The sequence below is a fragment of the Prorops nasuta genome, unplaced genomic scaffold (genome assembly GCF_024137725.1).
Source record: "Prorops nasuta isolate Cenicafe-Biocafe unplaced genomic scaffold, Cenicafe_Pnas_1.2 PNAS00006, whole genome shotgun sequence".
NCBI classification, from domain to species: Eukaryota; Metazoa; Arthropoda; class Insecta; order Hymenoptera; family Bethylidae; genus Prorops; species Prorops nasuta.
This window is the reverse complement of record NW_027116803.1, coordinates 8743516-8771175: the sequence shown is the minus strand read 5'-3', so window position 1 is coordinate 8771175 and position 27660 is coordinate 8743516. Positions and strand designations below refer to the sequence as shown.

Here is a 27660-nt window from a genome sequence, read left to right as displayed (position 1 = left end):
CGAGAGGATAAAATCACTTAGAGAATAATCTGTATACATTTACATAAAGTAACATTCGAACTTGTAAATAGTATTGTTTTATAATTATGTGTAACAAATGAAGTATACTATACGAAATATTACGAGGCAGAAGGCAGCAGAAATTTCCAATATACATTATAACTCAAGAAATTTTCATTCGAAGAACTTGAAAATTGAGTTGAGTATTTTCGACAGCATTCCGTATCTTGTCACGTAGAGATTTAATCAGTTAAACGTATTTGTCATGTATGCACGTAAAAGTAAATATCTATTATGGTGCGTTCAACGTGTTTACTCGTCCTTAAAAACGTCGTTTTGCTTAAATAATAATGCAGGTTTTTTGCGTTTTTCATAAAGTATGTAATAAGACCATTTTGCTCCGCGTTCATGTTGAATACATGTCATCTCGTTTGATTTTAATTCCGCACACTGTGAAGGGGTTTTGAAACTAAATTTGACGCTTGACTATTTAAAAAATTATTTCTTTCTATTGAAGTAGCGATCGTTTGAAATAAAAAATGTTTTAATGTGATTGTGTAAAAATTGTTTTTAATTCAAAATTTAAAAAAAAAGAATAGTAAATAATTTTTCAAATTCTTATCTAACAAATCAAGGGATGTTGTCGGGAACACTTAACTCAAATTTCAAGTATTTTGATGAAAACTTCTTGAGTTGTAATGTACATCGTGTTTCGTAAAAGGGGCATTAACGTGATTGGCATATAATTTACCATTTTATCGTTCAAATGGGATGAAAAAAATGTTATGCAATACTTAATAATTCCACAAAAAACAAGCTTCGCCTGTAAAATAAACGGCAAGTACGTAAATCATCCAGCGTAAATAATATAGTAAGATAATATATTCCAATTATAAAAATTAGTGAAATCCAAATGTTAGGTAATATATTTTCAGCGTGGCAAAAGTTAAAATTTCGAAGAAAAATATAGTAACATAAAAAAGTTACTTGCCAAGCGTGTTGTATACAATGTCATTAAAGGGTATAAACAGTGTAAAATTTAAAAAAAGCACTTTTTTTTGTTCATAAGTTATTAACTCTTTGGGTGCACATTTATTCGAATAATTTTTTGCATTTGGAGCTCATTTAATTTATTAGGGTATAGAGTAATTCCTAAGAACACACAGCATATTTTATGCAAGAATTCATTTATTTCATGATATATTAATATATGTATGATATTGGGATAACTTACAATATTTAATATTGCAAAAAAAGAAAAATTTAGGAACAAACAAATTCATGTTATAATAAAAAGCAAATTTTATTAACCCTTTGACCGCATTCGATGTATCAGAACATTATGTGCGACTTTGGCCAAATTAATGCATGACGTTCTGATACGTCGAATGCGGTTAAAGGGTTAATATATACTCTAAGGAATATATATCTCAAGTTTCAAGAGCCAAAATTTTAACATTAACGAACATAATTAAACTCTCCGCATACAAGAAAGTGTACGTTATATATGAAATTCAAACTTGAAACGCTGTTTACTCGAAATCACTTTTTTTGACCTCGTTAACAGCAAAGCGAAAAAAGTATTCGTCCTGGCTGTTATGTTTCTGCTAAATATAGGAGAATAATATTAATGTCCCGTACTACTATATTAATTACTTCTTTATTTTAATGTGACCATGTATGTCTTCAACACCATTACTCGTATACATCTGCCTCGGTTACTATGCTGATTGCTGCGGCTATGACCGTTACACTATGCGCCATCTCTGATGCATACATTACACTAGCAACTTAATTTAAAATTGGTTTTGTAAAGAAAATATTCCTTTTCAATTGGACGTGGAAGTATTTGTTTATTTCTGTTAATATAAACAATTTTCTATTGGAAAATCATGAAAATTGTGATTTTTAATTTCAAATGTGTACTATTTTTTTTCTAAACAATATTTTGAAATTCCTCTACGTTTCCAACTCTAGCTCTAATAATATTTACCTTAAGAAACTATTTCGTTTTTTGGTAACCGGACATTTCGCCGAAAAAATTTGTAGCATGGAGTATACTTTCTACATATCGCATAAATATGACTAAAGTTTGCGCATATGCCTACAGCTCACCTAGCGGAGAAAGTTGGCGAAAATTCCCCTAGGCAGTTGACACTTGACAGATTGGTTAATTTCAGATAAATAATAGTTGAATAAGTTAATGATGAATTTTTTATTATAAAAGGTATAAGATGTTTCATGAAAAATGTATTGCAGTTTGTTATTAAATGGACGCCGAATTTATATAGTCATCTTTACAATAACTATATAAATTCGGTGTCCATTTAATAACAAACTGCAATATATTTTTCATGAAATATCTTATGCCTTTTATAATAAAAAATTCAACATTAACTTATTCAACTATTATTTATCTGACATTAACCAATAATACAAATAATAACCAATCTGTCAAGTGTCAACTGCCTGGGGGAAGTTTCGCCTACTTTCTCCGCTAGGTGAGCTGTAGGGATATGCGCAAACTTTAGTCATATTTATGCGATATGTAGAAAGTATACTCCATGCTACAAATTTTTTCGGCGAAATGTCCGGTTACCCGTTTTTTAACCTTATTTGATCCATTTTCATGAATTGCTGTCAACGCCACTGAAGGAAAATTAAAGATGCGCCATTTTCAACAGGCCGTTGCCCAAAAAAATAACATACAAAAAAGTATAAATCCATACTGGCAACTGTACTAAAGATGTGTACAAACTTTTAGGTGAATTAATCAAATCAATTTCTTTTTATAAAATATAAAAAAGAACGTCGGAAATTTGGACGTTTACATTTTTCATACTCCTTAAGTAGTCACATTTTGAAATGACGGGAAGCAGCGCTTATATTATAAAAAAGCTATTTAAGAATAAATATTACGGGCCCGGTAAGGTGGTTTTTTATGTTATTATTTTTTTTTTTCGAAATTTTAACTTTTGCTACGGTGAAAATATATACATGCCTAACATTTGTGTGTGTGTTTTTCACTAGCTTTTTAATTGGAATATTTTATTTTAATGTACTATTTACGCTAAACGATTTAATTACTTGCTAATGTTTTTTACAGGCGATGCTTGTTTTTTGTGGGATCTTATAACGTTTTGTAAGAAAATAATACTTAAAATAAAATATTGTTTTAACAGCTCCGAAATATAAGGGAACTTTTGCCAAGCTTTTCATCATTCCAAAGAACAATACTTATGTAATCAAAGCATTAATTTAATAATCTGGTCTCTTAACATGCATTTACAAATGTGTTTAATATTATTCTGTGTATACGAAAAATTAATTCAATTCGCAAAGCTTCATTTGGAAATCTTAAGTATCACTGCTCTAAATGTTTTAATATATTTTATAATACTTGATTAAGTACAGGTATTATCAAGAAGCAGGATTCGTAATTATTTATGACCAAGCGCAAAAAAGAGGAAGGATATTATTATCTATAATAAGAAAATATACATATACAATTGTTGAATGGACTTTCAATACACAATTTAATCACTGTTTAATAAATCTTGAAAGAAGAAGGAGCTGCTAGGCTCTGAAATTGTATATTATTAATGCATATTTGGTCAATTTGTTATATTTCTGTAGCGTCTGGTTTTACAAATGTAATTTACATTCTGGCAGTTGATGTGCAAAAGTTATGGCATTTCATGAGATATTTTTAAATGTACTACACAAGAATATGACTAATAGAATCCTCTGAAAGCCACTGCATGATGATGATTAGTAGCAAATTTTGAATATCAATGACATTTTCAGATTTTTCATTCTAAGATAGGGAATGAGAAGAATCTTTTATACTCTCTCCTATTTTGGAAATTCATTCATCTTTACATAAACCATTTAATAAGTATTTTATATATTTAAAAGGGAAGATGGGTTGCAAGACTCTAAATTTACATAATATTGATGAAATTTTAGTCGATTTTTAACATTTTTGGAAGATCTGGTCTTACACATGATATATTATACATTCTACGAGTGTTTTTGCAAAAATTAGAATATTTCATTGTAGTTTTAAGTTTGCTACATACATGAAAACGGGATTTAATAATTGCAAGCTAAACAAGAAAAAAATAAATACAGTACGTGTTTTGTTCATAATGATTTTAAAGTTAAAGCTGTATGTATTTAGGATAGGATTTCGTTTAGATAACACTTCTACAGCTATTGAAACGATTAACTGCTTATTCTTCTTCCTCATTCTAATATTACACCATGTCCTTCCTATCTAGATATTCTCTTCCGACTCGTCGACTCATCACGCTTTCTTACTCGTAACTGTCCCTTTTCAAAAACACGCCTCTTTCGGTCTCGGTTATTCTCGGTCATCTTTGGATATCTCGCCGATCCCTGTTACTTACAAGAGTTGTGTTCCACATATTAAAATAAGGTGTGTTCTAAGACGCGCTTAAATTGCTGTCAAAATTGCTGCATAAGATATATTAATCTGATTTACCGTACTAAACAAAGTAAATTATCTATCGCTGCCATACAAATACACAACATAATGCTTACATTTATGTGTAACTATAATCACGTTTACGCCTACTGAGGTCTTCTTAGGTACGTCAAGCGACCAACTTTAGCCTGAAACATACAGAAATCTGGAGAAGATTTTGAAGAAAAAGAATATTAATTTTGGCATATACATATACGGGTGTATCAGCAATGATGCTTTTAATTTTAATCACATATTCTTCAGCATAAACTGAGTCGGAAGGTCATGTATCATTCACACCGTAAAAGCATCGTTACTGAGATATATTAATTTTAAACCGATAAATCAGGGCTTGGATTCAACGGAAAGATTACTTTACTCTCACTTTCATTGACAGTTCCCTTTCGATAAACAAAGAAGTTAGTACTTTTCCACCGTTCCGTATGGTCGTTCACGCTCACGCACGCACGTATCTACGACGATTATTAATATTACCTCCTAATGTCTTACATTCCTGATCCTAGTGCTGACGAAATTTATTTTTTGCTTTCTTTTAAAAGGATCCATGAAAGCACCCATTTAGTTGAAAGTTCTGGATAACGATACGGCGTTATTTGTAGATTAATTTTCAAGTCGTTTTATCTTTTCGGTGACGCGACATATAAGCTGCTCTAAGGTAGTCAAAAAATAAATATTTTATTAAAGAAGCTATTATAAGAAATTGTATTTTTTTGTTTTTGAAAATCTTACTGTTTTATCAGATAGAGTAGTTTGCTGCATCATTGGAAGAGCAAAATGACTCGGAAATAGATATTTAAGTATAAGGCCATAGTCTTCTCTGAAAATTTCAACTTTAGTGGAGGTTTTTTTTTTTTTTTTAATAAGCTGTTAAGCTTTATGCAAAGCCATCAGCTGAAATACAAGGTACAGAGATTATGGATTCATCAGTTTATACAATTTTGTAGTTAGAAGTAACAGATTTTAACTTACAACTTAGAAATTATAAATTACAAATTAGATTAATTAATCAATTGATTAACTACTTACATGAAGCTGATGTGAGCATTTTAAGATTCAATATAATATAATATAAGTTGAGTTGAATTGAGATGAGATGAGTTGGATTAATTCAGTTGACTTGTGGGTTGCGTGGTTTATGGAAAAATATTGTGGGACTTAAGAAACTTGAAAATGATAATGAGAGGTGTAACATGTGGTTTATAGAGGAAAGTTCCAATTGAGTATGGAGGAAAAAGCTTGTTAGCACAGAGAGATGAAATCATTTTGTCTCTTCCTTTATCTAAAAATGGGCATTGCCATATGGAATGGTTTAGGTCCTGTTTTGAACAGCCACATGTGCAAGAAGGGTCATTAACAATATTGACTTTATGCAGTGAAAAGGCTAAATGATAATGGTTAGAGCGAGATCTGTTAATAAATGATATGAGATCTCTAGAGAGATTTTTATGAACAAACCATGGGTGTTGCCCAATTGATCGAAAGAATTTAAAAAAGTGTGTTCCTTTGAAATTAGATTGTTCTACTAGTTCTTTGAGGTTGTTTAGAATTAACTGACTTTTAAAAATGGTGGTAAGATCATTAGCAGGTATTGGGTAAAGTGCTGGTATTTTCCTTCTTTGAATCCAAGGAGGTTTTGGTCAGATCGTCAGTAATTTCATTATATACGATGCCTCGATGTGACGGAGTCCAAATAAGATTAAGATTATACGCAAGTGTTCGAATTTTAAGGGCCAGTAATTTGCACTCAAGGAGATATATATTAGTTCCAGAAGTAAATGTGGGATTGGACAAAGCCTGTAGAGCACTGAGGCAATCAGAGAAGATGTAGATTTCTTCACTCTTATTGTCAATTGCTGATTCTAACGCTAACTTTATTGCGATGCACTTTGCTGTGTAGGAAGACATGTGATGATCGAGACCAATAGTTAGAGAGATGTTGAGCTCTGGGGCGAAAAAGGCAGCTCCCACATGATCAGAGGAGTGGATTTTACTTCCGTCTGTAAAGAAGGATGTAGCATTATGGGGAAGAGATTGCTGGAATGCTAAGAAATCTTCATTGATAGAATTTGATTTTTTGAGCGAGAGACCAAGAGTAGTATTAAGAGAGATGGGTAGCGATAGAGCTTCGTATGGAAAGAGGTAAGGGTTCACTTTGTTGTTCGTTTTAATAGTGTGAGTATAGGGCATAACTAGTTCAATGCATTTAGGGAGAATAGTGAGTGATTTTTGCAGGAAGGTGTCCCAGCCTGTTTCTGATATCAGAGTTTTTCATAAAGTGGTAAAAGAGGACGTACTGTTAGAGTGGCTGCGGGCGAGGAATTTACAGCCTAGAAGAATTGAGCGCTGATAGATAGAGGGGCATTTTGATTCGCCTAGAAGAATGTTGGTTGGAGTAGAGGCTCTATATGAGAATGCTATTCTTATAGCTGAATATTGAATTCTCTCAATTATGCTAGCGTCTTGTTTTTTCTTAGGAAGAAAGATGAAGCTGTTGTATTCGATAATGGACCGGATAAGGCTTTTATATAGAATCAAGAGGGTGTTAGGTTCTGCCCCCCATCTAATGCCACTAACAAATTTGAATATATTGAGTCTTTTGAGACATTTTTTTCTAACTGTATCTATATGAATTGCAAAATTGAGTCGATAATCAAAGATTATTCCGAGGAATTTTACAGATTTTTGTGAGAAAATCTTGTGACCATCTATTATGATGGAGCATGTACCTGGGAGAATATTTTTCCTATTAAAGTGCATAAGGACGCATTTAGGAGGAGAGAGTGATAGACCGAGTTGTTGGAGGTTGCATTTAATGGAATTAATTGAAGATTCAAGTAGTTTTTTCGATGAGAGTGGTGTGGAGACGGGAAGGAAAACGGCGATGTCGTCTGCGAATTGAGAAATTTTTATGCGGTTTCCAAATTCGAAACAATGTGTGAGACGTATATTAAATAAAGTAGTGGGCTAAGAACCCCTCCTTGTGGAAGGCCTTTGAATACTTTCCTAGTGTAGAAGCATTGTAGGTTTATTTGGTATGTGACTGATCTTTCTTGGAGAAGAAACCAAACAAATTGTAAAATATTGTTGGAAAGATCAAGAGATTTTAGTTTATCAATAAGAAGGTCACCTATGACATTATCGAATGCTCCCTTGACATCCAGAAAACAGGCCAAAACATCATGACCCGAGCATAACGAGTGGTCAACCGTTAGGGAGAGACTAGCTAGGTTGTCAGAACAAGACCTTCCATTGCGAAATCCATTCTATGAGGGAGGGGGGGGGAGAAGAATGATCGATTCCACCTACCACTGCATTCGATTTTTGACCATTTTTTCCATGATTTTGCAAATGCAGGAGGTGAGCGAAATTGGCCTAAAACTTGTTCCGTCCTTTTTAGGGATAAAGAAGGTACTACTTTCTTTCCATGATAAGGGGAAAGTATTATTGGTATACATTTCATTAAGAAGGTCTAGGAAGATGAGTTTGATTTTTAATGGTAGCTGAGTAATGAATGTATATTCAATTTTATCAGGACTTGGGGAGGCCTTGCAGCTGCATTTGGAGAGAGCATAGTTAAATTCAGTAAGAGAAAGAGCAGAGTTTAAAATAGGATTATTATGGTAATTATGAGAGGCATTTTTATTTTTATTTTTATCGGGGTTGGTGGGAACCCAGGGAGGACTGAGTTGGAGAATATTATTTCTTTGATTTTGTTTTCTCTATTTTGTATATATATAGTACCTTTTGAGTTTGCTGAAATGGAGTCATTTTCGAGACGTTGGAATTTATTTTTGAGTATTTTAGCTTTGTTCCAAATATAGCTGATATTAGAATTAAAATTTATTGTTTGTGCAAAGGTTTTGAATGATTCAATTTTTTTCCTTTTGACATATTTTTTTGTAAGCGCTATACATCTTTTGTATTCAATATAGTCTAAAAGTTGTCTAGTATGTCTTCATTTTTTGAGAGCAGCTTTTCTAAGACGGATTAACTTGTCACATTCTGAGTCCCACTAGGAAACTGGATTGTAATGACATTTATTCGGATTTAAGTTTGGAGGAGGGGTACATTCTATTACTAAGTAAATAATATGATTGGTAAAGAATTCGTATTTTTTAAGGATATCTAGGCATACGTAGTCTGGAGTGAAAAAAACGTTATATATTTCATTCATTTTAGAATTAAACTTAGCCCAGTCAGTTTTTTTTAAGAAAGGCGCTTTTTTTCTTTCTGTATAATAACTTTAGAGGAGGAAAGGATGATGGAAATTGGATAGTGGTCCGAACCCCATAGGTCGTCCAGAACATGGAGGTTAATTAGGTCGTACAGGGTTGGTGTCGTTAGGATAAGGTCAAGATTGGAGAGTTTGTTATGGTGAAAGTCTACATGAGTCTTTGTATTGGTGTTGATTAGAAGGAAATCAGAACGTAAGATAGAGTTGAACAGGAATTTGCCTTTAATTTTATTTTCTGGGCAGTTCTAGGCGGTGTTGTGAGCGTTAAAATCGCCTAGGAGGATGCATGGAATATCGTTATTGATTTGAAGGAATAATTGGTCCCATTCGTACTGTGTCATGTATGAAGATGGGATTCGGTAGCAGACTATAATTTTGATTTTAGGGTTTGTATTTAAAAGTTATATTGACCCAATTTCTATTTTACTATTGTTGTGCGAAATGGTGGGAGAGTTGCAGTAGAAAATATCTTTTTTAATAATAAAGATTATTCCTCCTCCGGATTTGCTATTATCCCTATAATATCTAACTACATTGTAACCTGGTAAGTTGAATTTGATTTTTGGAGAGAGCCATGATTCAAGTCCAATTAGAACATCTATGCTGTTGTCCTAGAGGTATTTTAGTAATTCTTCCTTTTTCTTGTTGATGCCTCTGGAGTTCCATAGAATAATATTAAGGTCCTTAATATGTTGAGTAGTCTGACTGGACATTTTCTCTTTCATTTTCATTTTCGGAATTGTTCAGATCATCTGTGTCCTCAGTTTCCATCCAAGATAGGTTTTCTTGTAGTTTTTTAATTAGTCTGGTGATCCTGTTTTTGATAGATTTATCGAGGAGGCTTGGATAGATATCCTTTAGTAGTTGGATTAACCGATTTATATCTTTAGTATATTTAGTAGTGATGGGCATAATATCGTTTTTGCCCAAGGTTTCAATGAGGAATTCCTTTAGTTGTGAGTAGTCTAGTAAAAATTCGGAGGAATGTACTGTTAGTATATTTTTAATAGGGAGAAGCTTTTCATCCATATCGTCTTCGATTTCTTTTTGGGAAAAGGCATTAGACTGTCTTTTAGGTGTATTAAGATGATGAGTAGTGCTTGTTGAAGGTGAGAAACAAATAGATTCGGAACTTGAAAATGAATTTTTCCTGTCTTCTTCTAGATTTTCACTTGATTTTCTACCTTTCTTCTTTAGATTTTTAGCAGAGTTGGTGGAAGAAGGTGTAGAGGAGAAGGAAAGAGGTCGTTTGGATGTTTTAACTAACCCAATATCATTAGTTGAGTCGGTAATGGAGGGGTTATGTGTGTTTGGTACATTAGGGATTAAGAAGGTGTTAGAGTCTTGTGGATACTTTTCAAGACATGTGTTTGAAATATTGAATTTTAGTATAGATTTGTTAGATTCCTTTGTTTGAGTACAGTTGTAGTTGGCCGTTACTGCGTTGGTATCGGGATTTAAGCTAGACTGTGTATCCGTATTGGTTTTGGTTTTAGATATCTGTGTCGTAGATGAGCCTTGATGTTTTAGGTGTGGAGCTTGATTGCTTGATGTTAATTGTTGTTTGTTTATATTTGAGTTTGAGATTAAGCTTGAACTTATATTATTGGATTTGATTGTGTTACAATTCTTGGCGAGGTGACCTTCCGTTTTACATAGAAAGCATTTCTGTGAATCTGAACTGGCGAAGATAGTGTAGTCTAGCCCTTCAAAGGAGACTTTAAATACTTCTGGAATTTTAGAGGAGTCTTCTGGTTTGATGAAAAGTTGTCGTCTAAAATGAGAAACATGATTGTATCCTTCTATATTGATAGCGGCCTTGAGAGTGACAATTTGTGACATTAGATTGATACTTAGTGAGTTAAGAACTTGCTCGAGAACAAAATTCGGTAGTTCGGTGGGTACATTAGAGAATATGATTTTCTTGTTAGAGTAGCTGTCAGAGGCTTTAGTGATGTAATGTGTCCGTTGATTGTAATGGTGCTGTGATTATCAGTGAGGTCCTTGACTAAATCCTTATTAGATAGGTATACACATACCCTGCTGTTAGAAATTCTTGATGCACTAACTACGTTACTTTTTACTACTATGTTCCCAATTGCTTGGACATAATCAGCAAGCAGCAATTCTCCTACACAATCAATAAGTATTCTTTGTTCCCGTTTGACTCTGAATGCAGCAGCATAATTAAGATTTTCAGACGGTTGGATAACAAATGTAGGAACTACATCTGCATTCCTGACCATTTTTATCCCAGTAAAGGATCCTCTATTGAGGATAAATTGGCTTGTGCCCGAAGCGGAGCGGGGCTTAGTACTATAAGTATTAAACTGAACATTAAGAATTCATTCTATAACACTAATATTGGTAAGGAGGAATTACACACGTCCGCACCTAATACTAGTCTAAACGTGACTGGTTAGTGGAGGTTGAGGGATCCCTTTAAGAATAAATAAGCCTGTTTTTATGTTATGAAAGAACAATCCACATAATTAAGAATAATTTTTTCTTTATGCCGTAGATTGCCTATAATTTTTACCCTTTTGCCTAATACTTTTTGCGTAGAGTCTGTCTAAATGGACTTGCCAATAAAACTAGCCAATTGCAAGACCAGATTCTAGTTTATAGTGACTAGAAGTTGATATGGTCACACGAAAACGTAATTTTTTACAATTCACCAAGCAAATCGTAATAAATTGATGAGGAAAACATAAGTATTTACTAATTTATCTAAAATCTTCTTGTAAATAAGAGCGTACAAAAATTATGAATAATAATCTACAGCATTAACAAGAAATTATTCTTCATTTTGTAGCTTATTCTTTCATAAAATGAAAAAAGGCCTATTTCTTTTTAAAGTAATCCTTCATGCTCTTCACTGATTAGGCCGAAATTTCGAGACAAGACTGTGACTTTACTTGAAAACCAATTTTCAAGTCATTTTAGTCTATTTTGCTCTTGCAATGATGTACAGCAAACTGCTCTATCTGATAAAACAGTAAGATTTTCAGAAAAAAAATTTCTGTTAATCGCTTTTTTAATATAATACTTATTTTTTGACTACCTTAATGCAGTTCATATGTCACGTCATCGAAAGATAAAACGACTTGAAAATTAATCTACAAATAACGTTGTATCGTTACTCAAAATTTTAAACTAAATATGTACTTTCGAGAATCCTTCTAAAAATAGGCAGAAAATAAATTTCATCAGTACCAGGATCAGTAATGTAAGATGTCAGGAGGTAATGTTTATTATTAGTATAGTTTCACATGTGTATGCGTGTGGTATTACAGAACGGTGAAGCGCGAACTTCTTTTGTTTATCGAAAGGGAACTGTCAACGAAAGTGAGAGTGAAGTAATTTTTCTGTTCAATCGGGATGCTGATTTATCGATTTAAAATTGATTTATCTCAGCAATGATGCTTTTACGGAAGTTATAATACAGGACTTTTCTACTTAGTTTATGCTCAAGAATATGTGATTAAAATTAAAATCATCTTTGCTGATATAAAAGCGTTGCCAACTCCGCCATTTTGATTATACTACGTTGTACAGTGATGTCAGTGATGCCAGAATCAAGCTTTTAGCAGCGAAAATGAAGCTTGATTCTGACATCACTGTACAGCGTAGTATAATCAAAATGGCGGAGTGGCAACGCTGTGATATACCCTCTATATATATTATAATATCGTTAGGGAGACTCCTGCGTCAACCGTACTAGTCAAATAGATCGAAAATTTGATGATAACTTTTAAGCATATATTTATACTTAAAAATCTTAAATGTATTTATAATGTATATAAATATAGCAAACCTTTAATAATATGAAGATAAATAATTCAATAAATATTAGTACAGATACTATCTTGGATTCGGCAGTGAATAAAATTATGCGAGAAGGACAGGTTCATCTTCCGCGCATGCGCGCCAATGTGTGGTATATAGCTAAGGCATATAATTAATTAAAATAAAAAATACCATTATGTGTGTGTGACGATTTAATTTTTATTGAATGTTTTTGTTTGAAATTTGAATCTCAAATTACGAGCGTCTCTCCCGAACATCGTACATATCCAAGATCGCGCTTAGCTGACTTTCAGCTGCTGGAAATATTCCGAATTCATTCAAACTTTCGGTAATATCTTTTTTTTTAGTTCGATAACCGATATTTTCATTAATATCATTTGAAAGAGAAGATTATTTGCCTCAAAACTGATATAATGACATTACTGGATAAATAAGATTTCTTTGGTAATTAATTGATTTAACTTTGTCTGCCATAAGAATTCATGCCAAAATTGCTAACTTTGAGCTCAAATTTCTTGAGTTTATGTCCGATAAGCGGTATAAATGAGAACACCGTTAGATACAGCGTGTTCTAAACTTTAAAAAATGATATGACCGAATTCGAGGCATTATGCACAGGAGCCTTCTTAATATGCCAATAAAATGTTATTTCCTATAAATTAATATTTCGATATTTTATTCAATCTTATAAAAGCACATGCCCGGCAAGTAGTTTTTCGTAATGATTTCTTTTTATTTTAAATGAAATTTGAAATATTTATTTATTGAAAAATGTGTAATTGTATTTTATTTATTTTTCTGTATCTTAAATATATATGTTGATCAAGTTTATTACTTGTCGAGTTTATCAAATTCCATTCCAATCATTTTGTTGTTAAGGATTATTTTAATTGTCATTTTTTTCTTACACGTATGTCTTTTAACGGGTTCTCAAAACTTCTTTTAATGGTTGAAATATATTAGACCAGTATTACACGACGCGTGGAGCGGCATGTCACGCACCGTCTAATTCCGGCCTTGAGAAATTCTCTTTCACTGTAGAATACTACTGACATACACACATATAGTATGCTACAAACATACGTATATACACATCCTACCACCGGACACTATGTGTTTATTGGCTGGCTAGGTAATTTCAAACTATATCGGCAGAGTAGGGAAAAGGATAGAAGATGACACAGATAGCTTTCCAACGTGAAAGAGGAAAAGTTTCGATCGTGACAACAATTTTCGATGGAGAGAAGATGAAAGGCTGAAAGCAACTGATCGAAATTGCACGAACTTAATATCTCAGCATTGAGTGAACCATTTTATACGTTTGTAGTCTCATTCAATAATTTAGGTTTGATTTATATCATAATACTTTCATTTAATTTTCAATCAAATTAGCCGTCTTCAAAATAAATACATCGGAGCTACAAATTAGTTGTAGTATGGTTAAACTTCACGTAAAAGAGGGTAATGTCTCAACTTTTTAAATAACTTGCCATCGAGGGTCTACCGTGCGTTTCTTGATAATATCGTGTTTTGTCTTTAAGGATATCGACAATTGTTGTTGAAATTCCAGAATACAGAGTTAGGACCACTTAGAATGGCGAAAGATATAAGCATTTCATATGGGATTAATCAGAGTGTGCCGCTTGAGATATAAAATTTACTCAGTCTTGGATTAGAAGTGGGGCACGAATATTGCAATAGCAGAACCTTTTAACTTTTTTACTATACAATTGTTTACACATATTATATTTATATTATTAAAATTTTGTTTAAGCAAAAGAAATCATTTTCTAAAGATACTAGAATAGTATTACTTCTTTATAGAAATAAAATTTCTTTCTTTTTTTCAGAAATTAAAAAACTTATTGGTAATGAGGATAATAGTAAGTCACTAGAAATAAGTTTAAAATCGACGTTGAAAGAGCTTACAAAAACTAAAGAAATGTTGTCATTAAAAGATGAAAAAATAGAAACTTTGCAAATGCATCTTAAGACATATGAGCAGAATACCAGAATTGGAGAAATATTGGAACGAACTTCCAAAGAACAGCAATTAGAGAATGAAAGACTAAGAATTTTGATGGAGAACTTAAAGAAAAGTATAAGCGAGAAAGAACTAGAAATGGAATCATTTATGAAAAATAGAGATGCGACCGTAAATAAATATGAAAGTTTAGTAAAAGCTTTACAAGAAGATTTGGATAGAGAGAAAAGAGAGGTAATTGGAATTATAGAGTAAATAAGCAATTTTTAATATATAAATTTTGTTTAAATCAACTTGAAATTTCAGGTAACTAGATATCAGGAATTATTCCACAGGCAGAATCCAGGGTCTCAAACAAAAGTTACTGAGTCGGAGGAGAAAGTGAAAAAAAGGTTAGAAAATTTATTTATAATTTTAACTATCGAGTTACTTATAAAAGTTGTAGACTCATTACAATTAGTGATTCTACCCGCATGGATCATATCGTTAATTCTTTTATTTTCTACTGAATTTTGTAAAATTTTTCTACAAATCTACCATTGAAACAGAGATCTGCAAAGGTAGAGAAATTGAAAGGTACTTATGATTTGATAGTCATTTCTTACGTAAGTTTTCTCACTATGACTGAATTTGATGGTAAAATTGTCTATCGCGTGAAGTTTCCAAGATATTTGATCTGTTAGGTACAAAAATAGCTGTTTTGACTGTTTTTAAAGATTTACTGTAATGGAAACATGAGTATGCAGCGGCGCTATACATTTTTTAAAATAATATTAGATTAGATGTCAGAAATGTAACGCCCATCGCAATAACTTTTCTTTTTATCGATATTAATCGATTTGAATGATCAATATATGAGACTCATCAACGTGATGGCCAAGGTAAAAGTTAAGAAAGGAACACTTTTTGAAAAGGCATCTCTTTTGTGGGATTACTGTATACCTTAACCTTCGAATTTAACTAAACTCCAAGAGTCATTTGCAGATCACGTATTTTTCAAAATATATAGACACTTTTGACCATATGTGGAGTTACCAAGCTCACTGAGCTTTTTAACAATTAAAAGACATGTGACCCGCAAATGATCTTTACAGTTGTGGTGGTTTTGAAGATTAGGGTAAACGACAACAGTACCACGATGCTTCCTTGAAGTAGAGTTATTTTTTTAAGGGTGAAGTCTGATCTGTAGTAGAGATTTTTTTCAGTTGTGTTGCTTTCGTTATTATAATTTATTTAGGTTTAGAAAACGTTTTTTTTGTGGTTGTATGTATTATGGCCGAAAGGTATTATCGCCGTAAAAGTGCTATGTTCACATCGGTGAAGCTCAAATGTAAGCTATTTACTAACAGTACAGCCACTGTACGTAATATGACAGTTTGATTAAGTGAACTTAAATGAAGTATGAAACAGGATGTTCAGAAAATTGAACGATCAAACGAGCTTACCTGTACGTGAAGTTCGATCGTAATTATATGACATTTTTGCTCGAACTACATTACTATAACTGCGTAGATGTCCCCGAACAGCTACTACTCGATTTACGAATTTAGAATCCCAAAAAACTGCCGATGGCAGCGCCCCTGGCGTCACTGCTCCCTATTCTTCAGGCTTAGAGTGCTTGGCTATTTTACCCCGTTGTACTACTTTTAGGGAGGGTTAAATAAAAACTAGGTGGGAGTGATCTAGTTTGAGCGAAGATTTCATATAATTACGATCGAACTTCACGTACAGGTAAGTTCATTTGATCGTTCAATTATATTTGTCTTCGCTCTCCTACTTTACTATAACAATGCATAGTTGTTAAGAGTCAGAGGGGTAAAATCCAACCAACAGTTATATCAACAGTGTACTATGAATACTAATCTTTATTTTATATAACGAAGAAAAAACCTTTTTAATTTGTGTTAGCTTAGTTCTGTAAAACGTTTCGTGCAAGTTTGAAACCATCTGACAAAATGGCTCGCTTGTAAATTTTGTAAAGCAAAGAGATCTTTCAGACCAACCGGCTGTTTGTCTTATAGTATCAAAATCCATACCTCCCTGGTAGAAAATAAAACATGGCCCTGAACAGATCCTGACCAGTTCATCCTAGATTTGTGGGGAGCGCTGATAAGGAAAACTAGCCAGGGCATTGTCGGGTTTGTAACGCTCAGGTTGACCAGAAACTGTTTTGTGAAACTATTGAGGCGTTGATCAGTTTTCTCCGTTAATGCCCTAACTATTTTATTGAGGTTATGTACACTCAGTATTCAACAATTTTCTTAATAAATTCATTCTTTTTAAAAAGCTATAGAGTAGACTAGTGTAATATAATGCAAATGATAAAACCAAATACTGCATTTGGCAAAAAGTAAGCTTATTCAATTAAAACAATTTCATTAATATTTTAAACTGTGACTGTCACTCTGTCAATAACAGTTCAAAATATTAATAAAATTATTGTTTTAAGTGAATTATAAACTAGATCACTTTTTACTAAGCACGGTACTTGCTCTTATCATTTGTATTGTCTTACATCAGTCTACCCTATAGCTTGAAAAATAATTAATTTATTAAGAGAATTTTTGAATACGCTTAAATGTGAAGAATTTTAAATGAAAACACACACACATACACATATTACAATATATTTAAATTTTATCACAATTGAACTCACTGCAATAATACAATAAGCTTTAATATAACACATCCGATCATCACCATGCATAAGCATTGATGATCACTACGGAAATGGCATCAGTTGTTAAAAACTAAGTGAAACTGATTAAGCCCTAAGCAGCGCCAAATCAGTTTTCCTTTAGATGTGTCTCTTGACTTACCTATGAAAATAATATACATGTAAGTGGCCAGCGCCAAATCAGTACCATGTCAGTTTTCCTTTAATCAGTTTCTCTGGGTAGATACTAGATGGGCCATCGAAAAAACTGGATGAATTTCTACTAGGGCTCTTTCATCAGCCTTTGATTCAGCAGCATGCCGCGTTGAATGGCCGGAGAAAATATCTGTATCAGTACCATATAAGTTTAAAGTTTTCTTTAACCATCTTTCTACTGAATTCACGCCTACTGCCTTATAAGAACCTCTCAGGCTTATAAACAGATTATCAATGTTGTTTCTAATATTACTTCTCCTCTCTATACAAGGTGTATCAGCAATGATGCTTTTAATTTTAACCACATATTCTTGGGACTAATCTAAGTCGAAAAGTCCTATACTGTAAGGTCCGGAAAAGCACCATTGCTGAGATAAATCAATTTTAATCCGATAAATCAGGGCTTTGATTCAACGGAAAAATTACTTTACTTTCGCTTTCGTTGACAGTTCCCTTTGAAAAAACAAAAGAAGTTTGTACTTCTCTGTCGATCCGTATTGTCGTACACTCATTCACACACACTCACACAACTACGCCGATTAATAATATTACCTCCTAATGTCTTACATTCCTGATCCTGGTGTTGATGAAATTTATTTTCTGCTTATATTTAAAAGGATCCGTGATAGCATGCATTTAGTTGAATAGTCTGGAGAATAATACACGGCGTTATTCGTAGATTAATTCTCAAGCCATTTTATCTATTCGGTGGCGCGACATGAACTGGTCTAAGGTAGTCAAAAAATAAGTTTTATATTAAAAAAACTATTATAAGGAATTGTATTTTTTTTCTGTTTTTGGAAATCTCACTGTTTTATCAGATAGAGCAGTTTGCTGTGTGCATCATTGGAAGAGCAAAATGCCTAGAAAATAGATTCTCAAGTAAGGTCATAGTCTTGTCTAGAAATTTCAATCTAAGTGGAGAGCTTGTGGGATCCCTTTCAAAATAAACAAGCTTTTCTTTTCATTTTATGAAGGGACAAGTCACAAAATTAAAAATAATTTTTTGTTTTGGTTTTTGAAAGTTTCTACTGCTTTACTGGATAGAGCAGTTCACGGTTTCATTAAAAGGTTAAATGACTTGAAAGTCAGTTTTCAAATTTTGTAACTTTGTCCGGAAATTTCAATCGGAGAAAATCACTTAAAAGATCTCTTTAAGTATAGGACCTTCTTTCATTCTGCGAAAATACTAACCAAAATCAGATTGCAGCTGCTACTGGTTAAAGCTGACATATTCATAGTAAAAAATAAGCAGCTTTGCCATGGCACATGCAATGAAGTAAAGAAAACTTACATTTCCTTGATATCTGATGCTTCTATATCTGCAGGGAAAGTTTTGCAAATCGGTCGTCATTTGTTAGTTGCGTCAAGTAATGTTTCGTCGCTTTGTCTCGTCACTCACGTCAGTCATGTAAAATCGTCGTTCTTTGTCTATACTATTTTAAAAACTGTTTAAAACGTCTCCCACCTGCTTCGATACAAAATTGCACTCGTCGCCGCAGTTCCATTCATACGTTGTCCATTGTACATTTGTCTATGTTTGCAATCGCCGCCTTTAAACATTCGAGCGTTACTTTCGGCGAGCCAGGCTCTGCAACATAAATTTCATTTTTCAGGTGACCCCAAAAAAAGAAGTCCAGTGGTGTCTGATCCGAAGAGCGAGAGGGCCACCTTACAGGTTCTCGATAACCGATCCATTGGTTTGCAAAATAATTTTCCAAAATCGCGGAAGCTCGTCGAGTATTATGAGGTAGTGCATCGTCTTGCTGAAGCCACATTGTAATCTGCAGGTCCAGCGGTACATCCTCAAGTAGCCCATGAAAATCTTCCCTGAGGAATCTCACATATGCTTCCTCGTTCATGTTCTCTCGAAGGATGACCGGTCCGATCATATGAGTCCCTATTAACCCGGCCCAAACATTCAATTTCCACCTATGCTGATAATTTCTCACACATACAGCGTGTGGATTAAAATCGATGTAGGTGTAAGAGTTATGAAAATTAAATGTTCCGGCACGAGTAAATAGGGATTCATCCGTGAATAAAATTCTCCAATCAAAATCAGGATTGGCTTCTGATTGTCTCAGAAGTCAACGTCAAAAACTAATGCGTTGTGCGAAGTCACATTCCTAGAAACCCTGAACGGGTGTTTGATGGTTTGGATTCAGATTTTCAGCCTTGAGAATTCGCTTTACCGTTATATGCGAGATTTTGCCTTCTCGAGCTATTCGGCGAGCGCTTTTTGTCAGGTCAAGTTTTACTAAATTCAGTACTTTTTCCGTCACGCGTCTATCATGTACGTTATGTCCACCTGTCTCTTGTCTTGATAAAAAGGAAACTGTGTCTATTGATCTTTGATAAAGGTCTGTAAACGTCTTGCTGAATGGATGTCGTCTAGTTGGATACCTTTCCCTGTAAATTCTCACCGCTTCTGCTACCAGCCTTCGACCTTCTCTCAGAATGAGCAGTATTTGGGCATACTCAGCGTTGGTATAATTCGGTATTTTGAAAACAATATTCAACAATCATTTATATCACGTGATATGCAATTAACGTTCACTTTATCCGAAAGATCCGAAAGACTGTTTAATACCGTGACACATGACAACGCATAAAAAGAAAAGGCGGTAGATATTTCATTTTTTCTTTCGAAAACATGTGAGTGGGTAAAATGCCGACTTCTATCAATGAAGAGTATGCAGAGATAATGCTGATTCTTAGAGAACTTGAGGATTGGCGGCGAAAATTGACAAGTATAGGTATCTAAATCATAGTAATGTTTTCTAGCTTTCTATAATGAATAACTACATCATCGAAATTCTATTAAGAATAGACGGAAAATAAATTTCATACGGTGCCCGGATCAGGATTGTAGAATGTTTAGGAGGTAATATTAATAGTCGGTGTAGTTGCATGCGTGTGAGTGCATGTACGACAATACGGAACGGTGAAGAGGTATGAGCTTCTTTTGTTTTTCGAAAGGTAACTGTCGACGAAAGTGAGAGTAAAGTAATTTTTCCGTTGAATCATCAAAGCCCTAATTTAACACTTTAAAATTGATTTATCTCAGCAATGATGCTTTTATGGATGTTATATTATAGGATTTTTCGACTTAGTTTAGCCTCAAGAATATGTGGTTAAAATTGAAGCATTATAGCTGATACACCCTGTATAGATAACAGAGCATGAGATCTTTGGATTGTATGAACCGATTTTGATGTTCTTGGGCTCAAATGGAAGCTTTTTCAAAACCATTTTAAGAAAAGCTTTTCTTAAATCATGACAATGGGTCATTCACGCAGATAAATCGGTTTGAAAACCAAAACGGCTAAACTTGCTGCATAAGTTTCATGGTAACGTAAGGCGTTATGTACTTGCCGCAAAGAAAGTACCGTATCTCTTCATAAAAACCATACAAATTTTTGTAGTTTTTACTATCTGGGTTTTTGTCATGTTGCTGAATAGGAACCTCAGGTTGAAAAATTTATATTTAATATAGCGTATCTAATATGGCCGTTAAAATTAAAAGAAATTATTAACTTTGATAAACTTTTAATTGAATAATGTAACTTTTGAAGCACTCTTTAGTTATCATACGTTACATGATAAGTGTAGTAGATCATTTTAAGTTTTCCTATAGTAAATAACCTATAATGAGTTTGAGAAATTTTATTATGTGTTAAAAATCATCGTCCCAATAACAGCCTATATAAAAATTTATTCAAAAATCGATTGAATTTACGGATTTTAGTTTTGCTATATTGATTCCACTATTTTTAAATTTTTAACTACGATTACACCTTTCTGATGAGCACCTTGAAAAATTCCAGATAAGAAATTTTAAAGAGATCAAAAAGGCTTTAACCGAATTTTTCGTAATAAAGGATCCCACAAAAAACAGACTTCACCTGTAAAAAAAAAGACGGCAAGTACATATATCATCCAGCGTAAAGAATATAGTGAAATAATATTTACAATTAAAAAAATTAGTGAAATCCAAATGTTAGGCAAGTATATATTTTTATCATGACAAAAGTTGAAATTTTGAAAAATAATAGTAACACAAAAAAGTTACTTGCCGAGCCCGTAATGTTCATACCTATGTCGCTATCTTACAATACAAGCGTTGCTTCACATAATTTCAAAATGTGGCTATTTTATGCCATTGCGTACAACAGGCCCGGCAGTAATTTTTTTGGTTTACTATTTGTTTTCAAAATTTCAACTTTTGTCATGACAAAAATATATACTTACCTAACATTTGGATTTCACTAATTTTTTTAATTGTAAATATTATTTCACTATCAAAAGACACGGTGGTGTCTCGAAGGCAAGTACATATAAAAGTACCGCCGACGCTACCGTGTAACTTATGCAGCAAGTTTGGCCGTCCCAATTTTCAAACCGATTTATTTCCGTGAATGATCCATTGTCATGATTTAACTAAAGCTTTTCCTAAACTGGTTTTGAACAAGCTTTCATTTGAGACCATAAACATCAAAATTGGTTCACGCAACCCAGAGATCTCATACTCTGTTAGCTATATACAGGGTGTATCTCTAACGGCGGCATATAGGAGATTCGTGTTAGTTGATTATAGCGCTCAGGATGATGATAACTGAGAGCGCTGATTGGTCAATATCATGTAGTGCCCACATGAAATGGTCCGTTACCAATAGATGAATACGAAAAATGAGACCCATCCGCCATTTTGGGGTGCAGAAGTGTTAACATGCTAGTTGTAGCAGAAAGAGGTGTGAAATGGAAAAATGTCAAATAGTAAGGTTACTAAAGTAAAAATGGAAATTAATGAATGGAAAGTTCGAATATTCTTACTTTCCATTCATTATTTTCCATTTTTACTTTAGTAACCTCACTATTTGACATTTTTCCATTTCTCACCTCTTTCTGCTACAACTAGCATGTTAACACTTCTCCACCCCAAAATGGCAGATGGGTCTCATTTTTCGTATTCATCTATTGGTAACGGACCATTTCAAGTTGGCACTACATGATATTGACCAATCAGCGGTCTCAGTTACCATCGTCCTGAGCGCTATAGTCAACTAACATAAATCTCCTATATGCCGCCGTTAGAGAACCTCCCTGTATTAAAATTTAATTAAACAAAAATTTTAAGATTTCGCTGTTTCATCCCAAAGGCGTTACTTTGCTGATTCGAAATGCACGCAAAATCGAAATCGGTTCACAAATAACGCTATAGTTTAAAAACTAGTAATTTTTATTGAAAATTAGTCCAAAGAGACGTAATATCGGTAAAACAGAACACTTTCTCTAATATCCTATTAACCCAAAATGGGACACCGTAAATTCACAATTTTGTAAAGAAAAACATTCAAAACAAAATCCGGCTTCCTAGAATTATTATTACATACACTATTTGAGAATGCTGAAGCTGATGATACAAGGAGAACGATGCCTCGTTCATTACACATTCAGGTAAAACAACAACAAAGACAATCGGACTAATTTAGATGCAAAAAATATATGAATCTAACAGAGCAACGTTTGGAAACGGATAAATGTACTGATTTTTGTTTGCTATTCTTTCTAGCAACAAATCTTAAATATATGAAACGAAATCAACAACATATAATGATAAAGACCAAAGTAGATGCTATAATATAGATTTTAGCTTATAAGAGTAGAATTTACTCTGGTTTGATCGTTCAGCTGATGATAGAGAGAGAGAGAGAGAGAATCGGTAATATTCAAATAATTGTTGCGGCCAAACTATCAGTCGGATCAATTTCGCTGTAGTTTTAGCTGATAGTGTTGCAAACGAGGAGCTCTCTATAATTTTTCCAGATTTTGTCCATCAATAATGAGCCTGTATGCGTGAAATTAGTACAACGCTGCTTTTGCCGCTCCCCTTTCCCCTTCACCAAGCATTTACGCTAGCGTGAAACCGAGCTTCTTGGTTATTGCGCGGTATGAAGTAAGAGGAATGCTCTGCTCGCTGAGTAGCGAGACGGAAGGAAACGCGAGGGGAATGCAAGATATGGATTAAAACATTTTTTGCATCTAAATTATTAGTCCAAGCGTCTTTGTTGTTATTTTAGCTGAATGTGCTATGAACGAGTCATCGCTCTCCTTGAAGCATCAGCTTCACCATTCTTAAATAGTGTATGTAATAATAATTCTAGAAGCCGTATTTTGTTTTGAATGCTTTTCTTTATAAAATTGTGAATTTACAGTGCCCCCTTTTAGGTTAAATGGATATTACAAAAAGTGTTATGTTTTACCGACATTACGTCTCTCTGGACAAATTTCAATCAAAATTACGAGTTTTCAAACTACAGCATTACTTATGAACCAATTTTCGATTTTGCGGGCATTTTGGAATCAGCAAAGTAACGCCTTTGGGATAAAACAGGGAAATCCTTAAATATTTGTTTAATTAAATTTTAATATTTATTAATTAATTTTCATATTTTTTTTTGTAATTTTTCAATATTTCTTTGTTTTATACCAAAGCTGCTATTCTGCCGATTACAAAACTACCGCAACTTTGAAAATCGGTTCATAAACAACGCTGTTGTTTGAAAACTAAGATGTCAGGTAGAACCGTTCTGTAATGTTGGTGAAGACCTTCCCGTTAATATCGGGTTTCTCTATATTCGAACAGATCGAAGGTATAGTTTAATAGATGGACGAGTGCACGGACACAAACGCATAACACTCACAGATATCCACATAGGCATGTTCACACACACATAAGGATGATAGTTCGATCCTGAAATTCTCACATAATGCATTTTCAGTTTTCACAATTCAGGTGGCATTATGAAAATTCAAAAGTTAATAATTCAGGCAATTTTGAACAAAAGTGAGAAACGGCAGTTGATGCTGTGGAAAGCTGTCGAAATTAACTACAAGAATACGTCAAAAAAACGGGGGGAGGGGTTATTTAAGAAAAGGTGACCTTCGTATATTCTTCGGCGCATTTCCCAAGATCAAACTGGTAGATCCATCTGGTAGATTGTTTCAAGAATTAACAAGAAAAATTATTACTTTTCTAAAAATACTTAGGTTTTAAGACATTAAAGTGTTTCCTATACTTCTTTAAACTCTTGTATACTTTCTACTAGCTTTACATAGGCCTTTCAGCTTCTCTTCCTTCCATGTATCGCATCTTACTATGCTCTGTCTATACATATTTTTCTTTATTACCTATACTTACTAAACTTCAACATCATTAATTTATGAAAGTACTATATATCTTTCCTATAAAAAAGAACAAAACATGTGCTATAAATAACAGTCGCAACATTATGAAAATTTGATAATTATACTATATCAAAATTATATATCGACCGCAATAATTTTTTTTCTTTAATTTTTGATTATAAATATAGTATACCCAACATCACTATCAATTTTTCTAAGTATTCAGTTTTCTGAATAAGAATAAAGTATATTCTTTCATTCAGGTTAATTAATGGAGCCGCTCAGAAATTGCAATTTTTTGTATATTAATTCATTTTTATACATTTAGAGTTGATTATAAACGATTAATATTAAGAAGAAACCGATATGATCTATGCAGGGCAGATATAAATCGTCTTTCGGAAATATGTTAATTGATAAATGTGTGTGTGTGTGTGATTTTGAATTATTTATTTTACTTTTTAGTTTGCGAGCGCGGCAACAAACTAACTTACTACAAGCTCCTGAAGCTTCTACGGAAAAACGAGTTTTAAGAAAGAAGAAATTATTTGTAGCATTAGATGATTCGGTACAAGACATCGAACAGCAGGAGGTGGTAAGTTTCTGTGAAATATTATTTTGCTGTATTTTCACTTAATAAAAACTATATCATTATTTAGGTAACCATACCTTCAACGCCCAGTCCACAAAGTGTAAAATCTACACGGAGCTTAAGAAGTAGACGAAAGAAATAATTTCACCACATACTTATAAGAATATTCTTAGTTAAAAAGCCTGTACATTTTCCGATCTGAAGCTTCATTTTAAATATTTTTAATGATAATACGATTGTTAGTAAAATAACCCTTGCTGTAGGATTTCTTGATATTGAGAAGTAATATAACTGATATAGACAGTATTTACCAACAATTTATAAACATTTACATAATTGCTAATTGTATTATTAAACGTTAAGGAAAAAACCAAGTTACAGCCTTAAAATCCTGAAAAATATTTGGGCTTGCCTAATTTTGTCATATATTATGTAAAATGTTTAGTTTTATAAAAGACATCAATAACTTTTCGACTAAGCGTTTTTAGTAAATATACTTCAAGCAAAACCCGTTTGACTTAGAGCAAAGCGTAATATGGTTTTAGTAGTTTGGCCTTCAAATGCCATTTGAAGTTACCTTAGAGTATTTCAAATAGACCTATCTATTTATTATTATATATTCTTATTGCTTATTTCAAGGGCTTTTCAAAATTCTATATGAATTTATCATTTCATCCAATCGTACACTAGATATATATTAATGTGAGAGTATAGGTAAACCATGTGTGTATGTATTTTGCGTGCTTTATGCACCAGTCATGCCTTACATAGATACAACATATAGTTTCAGTTCAAAATATTTAGTGAATGACTGGAAGGAATGATAAATGTGTACAGCGTTTTGGAAAATTTGTAGATAAAGTGTAAAAATATAATCAAAAGTAGGTGGTTTCATTGAAAAACTCAGGGTAACCCTCATTTCGCTTTCAATGACACTTCAAAAATAAGCCAATCATGTTATTTCATTTTTCTTCCGAAACTAAGCAACTTTCTTGAAGGATTTTTCTTAAAATGCTTCGCTGAAATACTATCGATATGAATTTATTTAATGGGGCACACTGTATGTACAGGCATTCAATCAGATATTTTAATATTACAACTTAGGCTAAGAGGAATATAGAGTACTACAATATATTCACGTAACTCGGTAAATTGGTGCATTCCTATGTCTATTTTAGAATTATCCTGTTTCAGCTATTTTTTTTTTCAAATCAGTAATTTTAGTCTTTATAAGGTTCCTACTTCGTCACGTGGGTAACAAAATGACGCTTTTGACGTTACATTCAATAGATGATGTTTCATACACAATATCGTTGCAAGCATGGATAAATAATAAGTACTCGCTGAATAAACCCACTTAAAACGTAGAAAAATAATGTTTCAGCGTTAATTTTGTTGATCTTTTTTGCTCCTCTGATACACTCTTAAATTACAGAAATTAAAATTAATCTTACTAACATTATGCATGGGAATCTAATTCATAGTATGGATAGCATAATTTTCTTATTTTCACACACTATTCGATACACTCTTTTCTATTTTCTTATTATAAACAACGAAATACAATTTCATTGGTACACTCATCATTGCAATCTGTGCCTGAAAGTCGTAATAAAACGAATATTATCATTTTAGGAATCCAGACACGTACGGCAAATATTTATGAACTAACGATAAAATGATTTAATGGGTGTATTAAGCTGTTGATTCATTAATCGATTAACTGAATCTTCAAAGTTATACATTTAAAGGAAAATTAAATATAAGGTTTAATGTCTTCAATTATTCCTTTGTTGTTTTATTACTGAAGAAAGAAGCTGAGACTTTTGGATAACTTTAGATAATGGATCAAGTAATTAATAGCTTGAACACAGCCGCTAAATAGTGTTAGTTGATGAACGTTTTTCTGGCATATACAGGGTTTTTCTCTAACTCCGGCATATAGGAGATTCGTGTTAGTTGACTATAGCGCTCAGGATGATGGTATCTGAGAGCGCTGATTGGTCAATATCATGTAGTGCCAACATGAAATGGTACGTTACCAATAGATGAATACGAAAAATGAGACCCATTCGTCATTTTGGAGTGGAGAAGTGTTTACATGCTAGTTGTAGCAGAAAGAGGTGTAAAATGGAAAAATGTCAAATAGTGAAGTTACTAAAGTAAAAATGGAAAATAATGAATGGACTTCTTACTTTCCATTCATTATTTTCCACTTTTACTTTAGTAACTTCACTATTTGACATTTTTCCATTTTACACCTCTTTCTGCTACAACTAGCATGTAAACACTTCTCCACTCCAAAATGACGAATGGGTCTCATTTTTCGTATTCATCTATTGGTAACGTACCATTTCATGTTGGCACTACATGATATTGACCAATCAGCGCTCTCAGATACCATCATCCTGAGCGCTATAGTCAACTAACACGAATCTCCTATATGCCGGAGTTAGAGAAAAACCCT

The 27660-nt window shown here is 33.1% G+C and overlaps 1 protein-coding gene across 3 annotated transcripts in view; it reads left to right on the top strand.

Annotated features, from left to right (window-relative positions):
- Window positions 1-27193, top strand: part of LOC136774705 (kinesin-like protein KIF20A) — a 105270-nt gene extending 78077 nt beyond the window's left edge. For 2 of the 3 annotated variants that reach the window (XM_066729127.1, XM_066729128.1), the window contains 4 exons: window positions 14405-14772; window positions 14845-14930; window positions 25067-25196; window positions 25261-27193. In XM_066729127.1, the coding sequence (XP_066585224.1) occupies window positions 14405-14772; window positions 14845-14930; window positions 25067-25196; window positions 25261-25335 (659 nt within the window). In that variant the 3' untranslated portion in view covers window positions 25336-27193. Of the gene's footprint in view, window positions 1-14404; window positions 14773-14844; window positions 14931-25066; window positions 25197-25260 lie in introns of those variants that run through there. The other variant, XM_066729129.1, reaches the window with a different exon arrangement.
- Window positions 27194-27660: the final 467 nt, after the last annotated feature.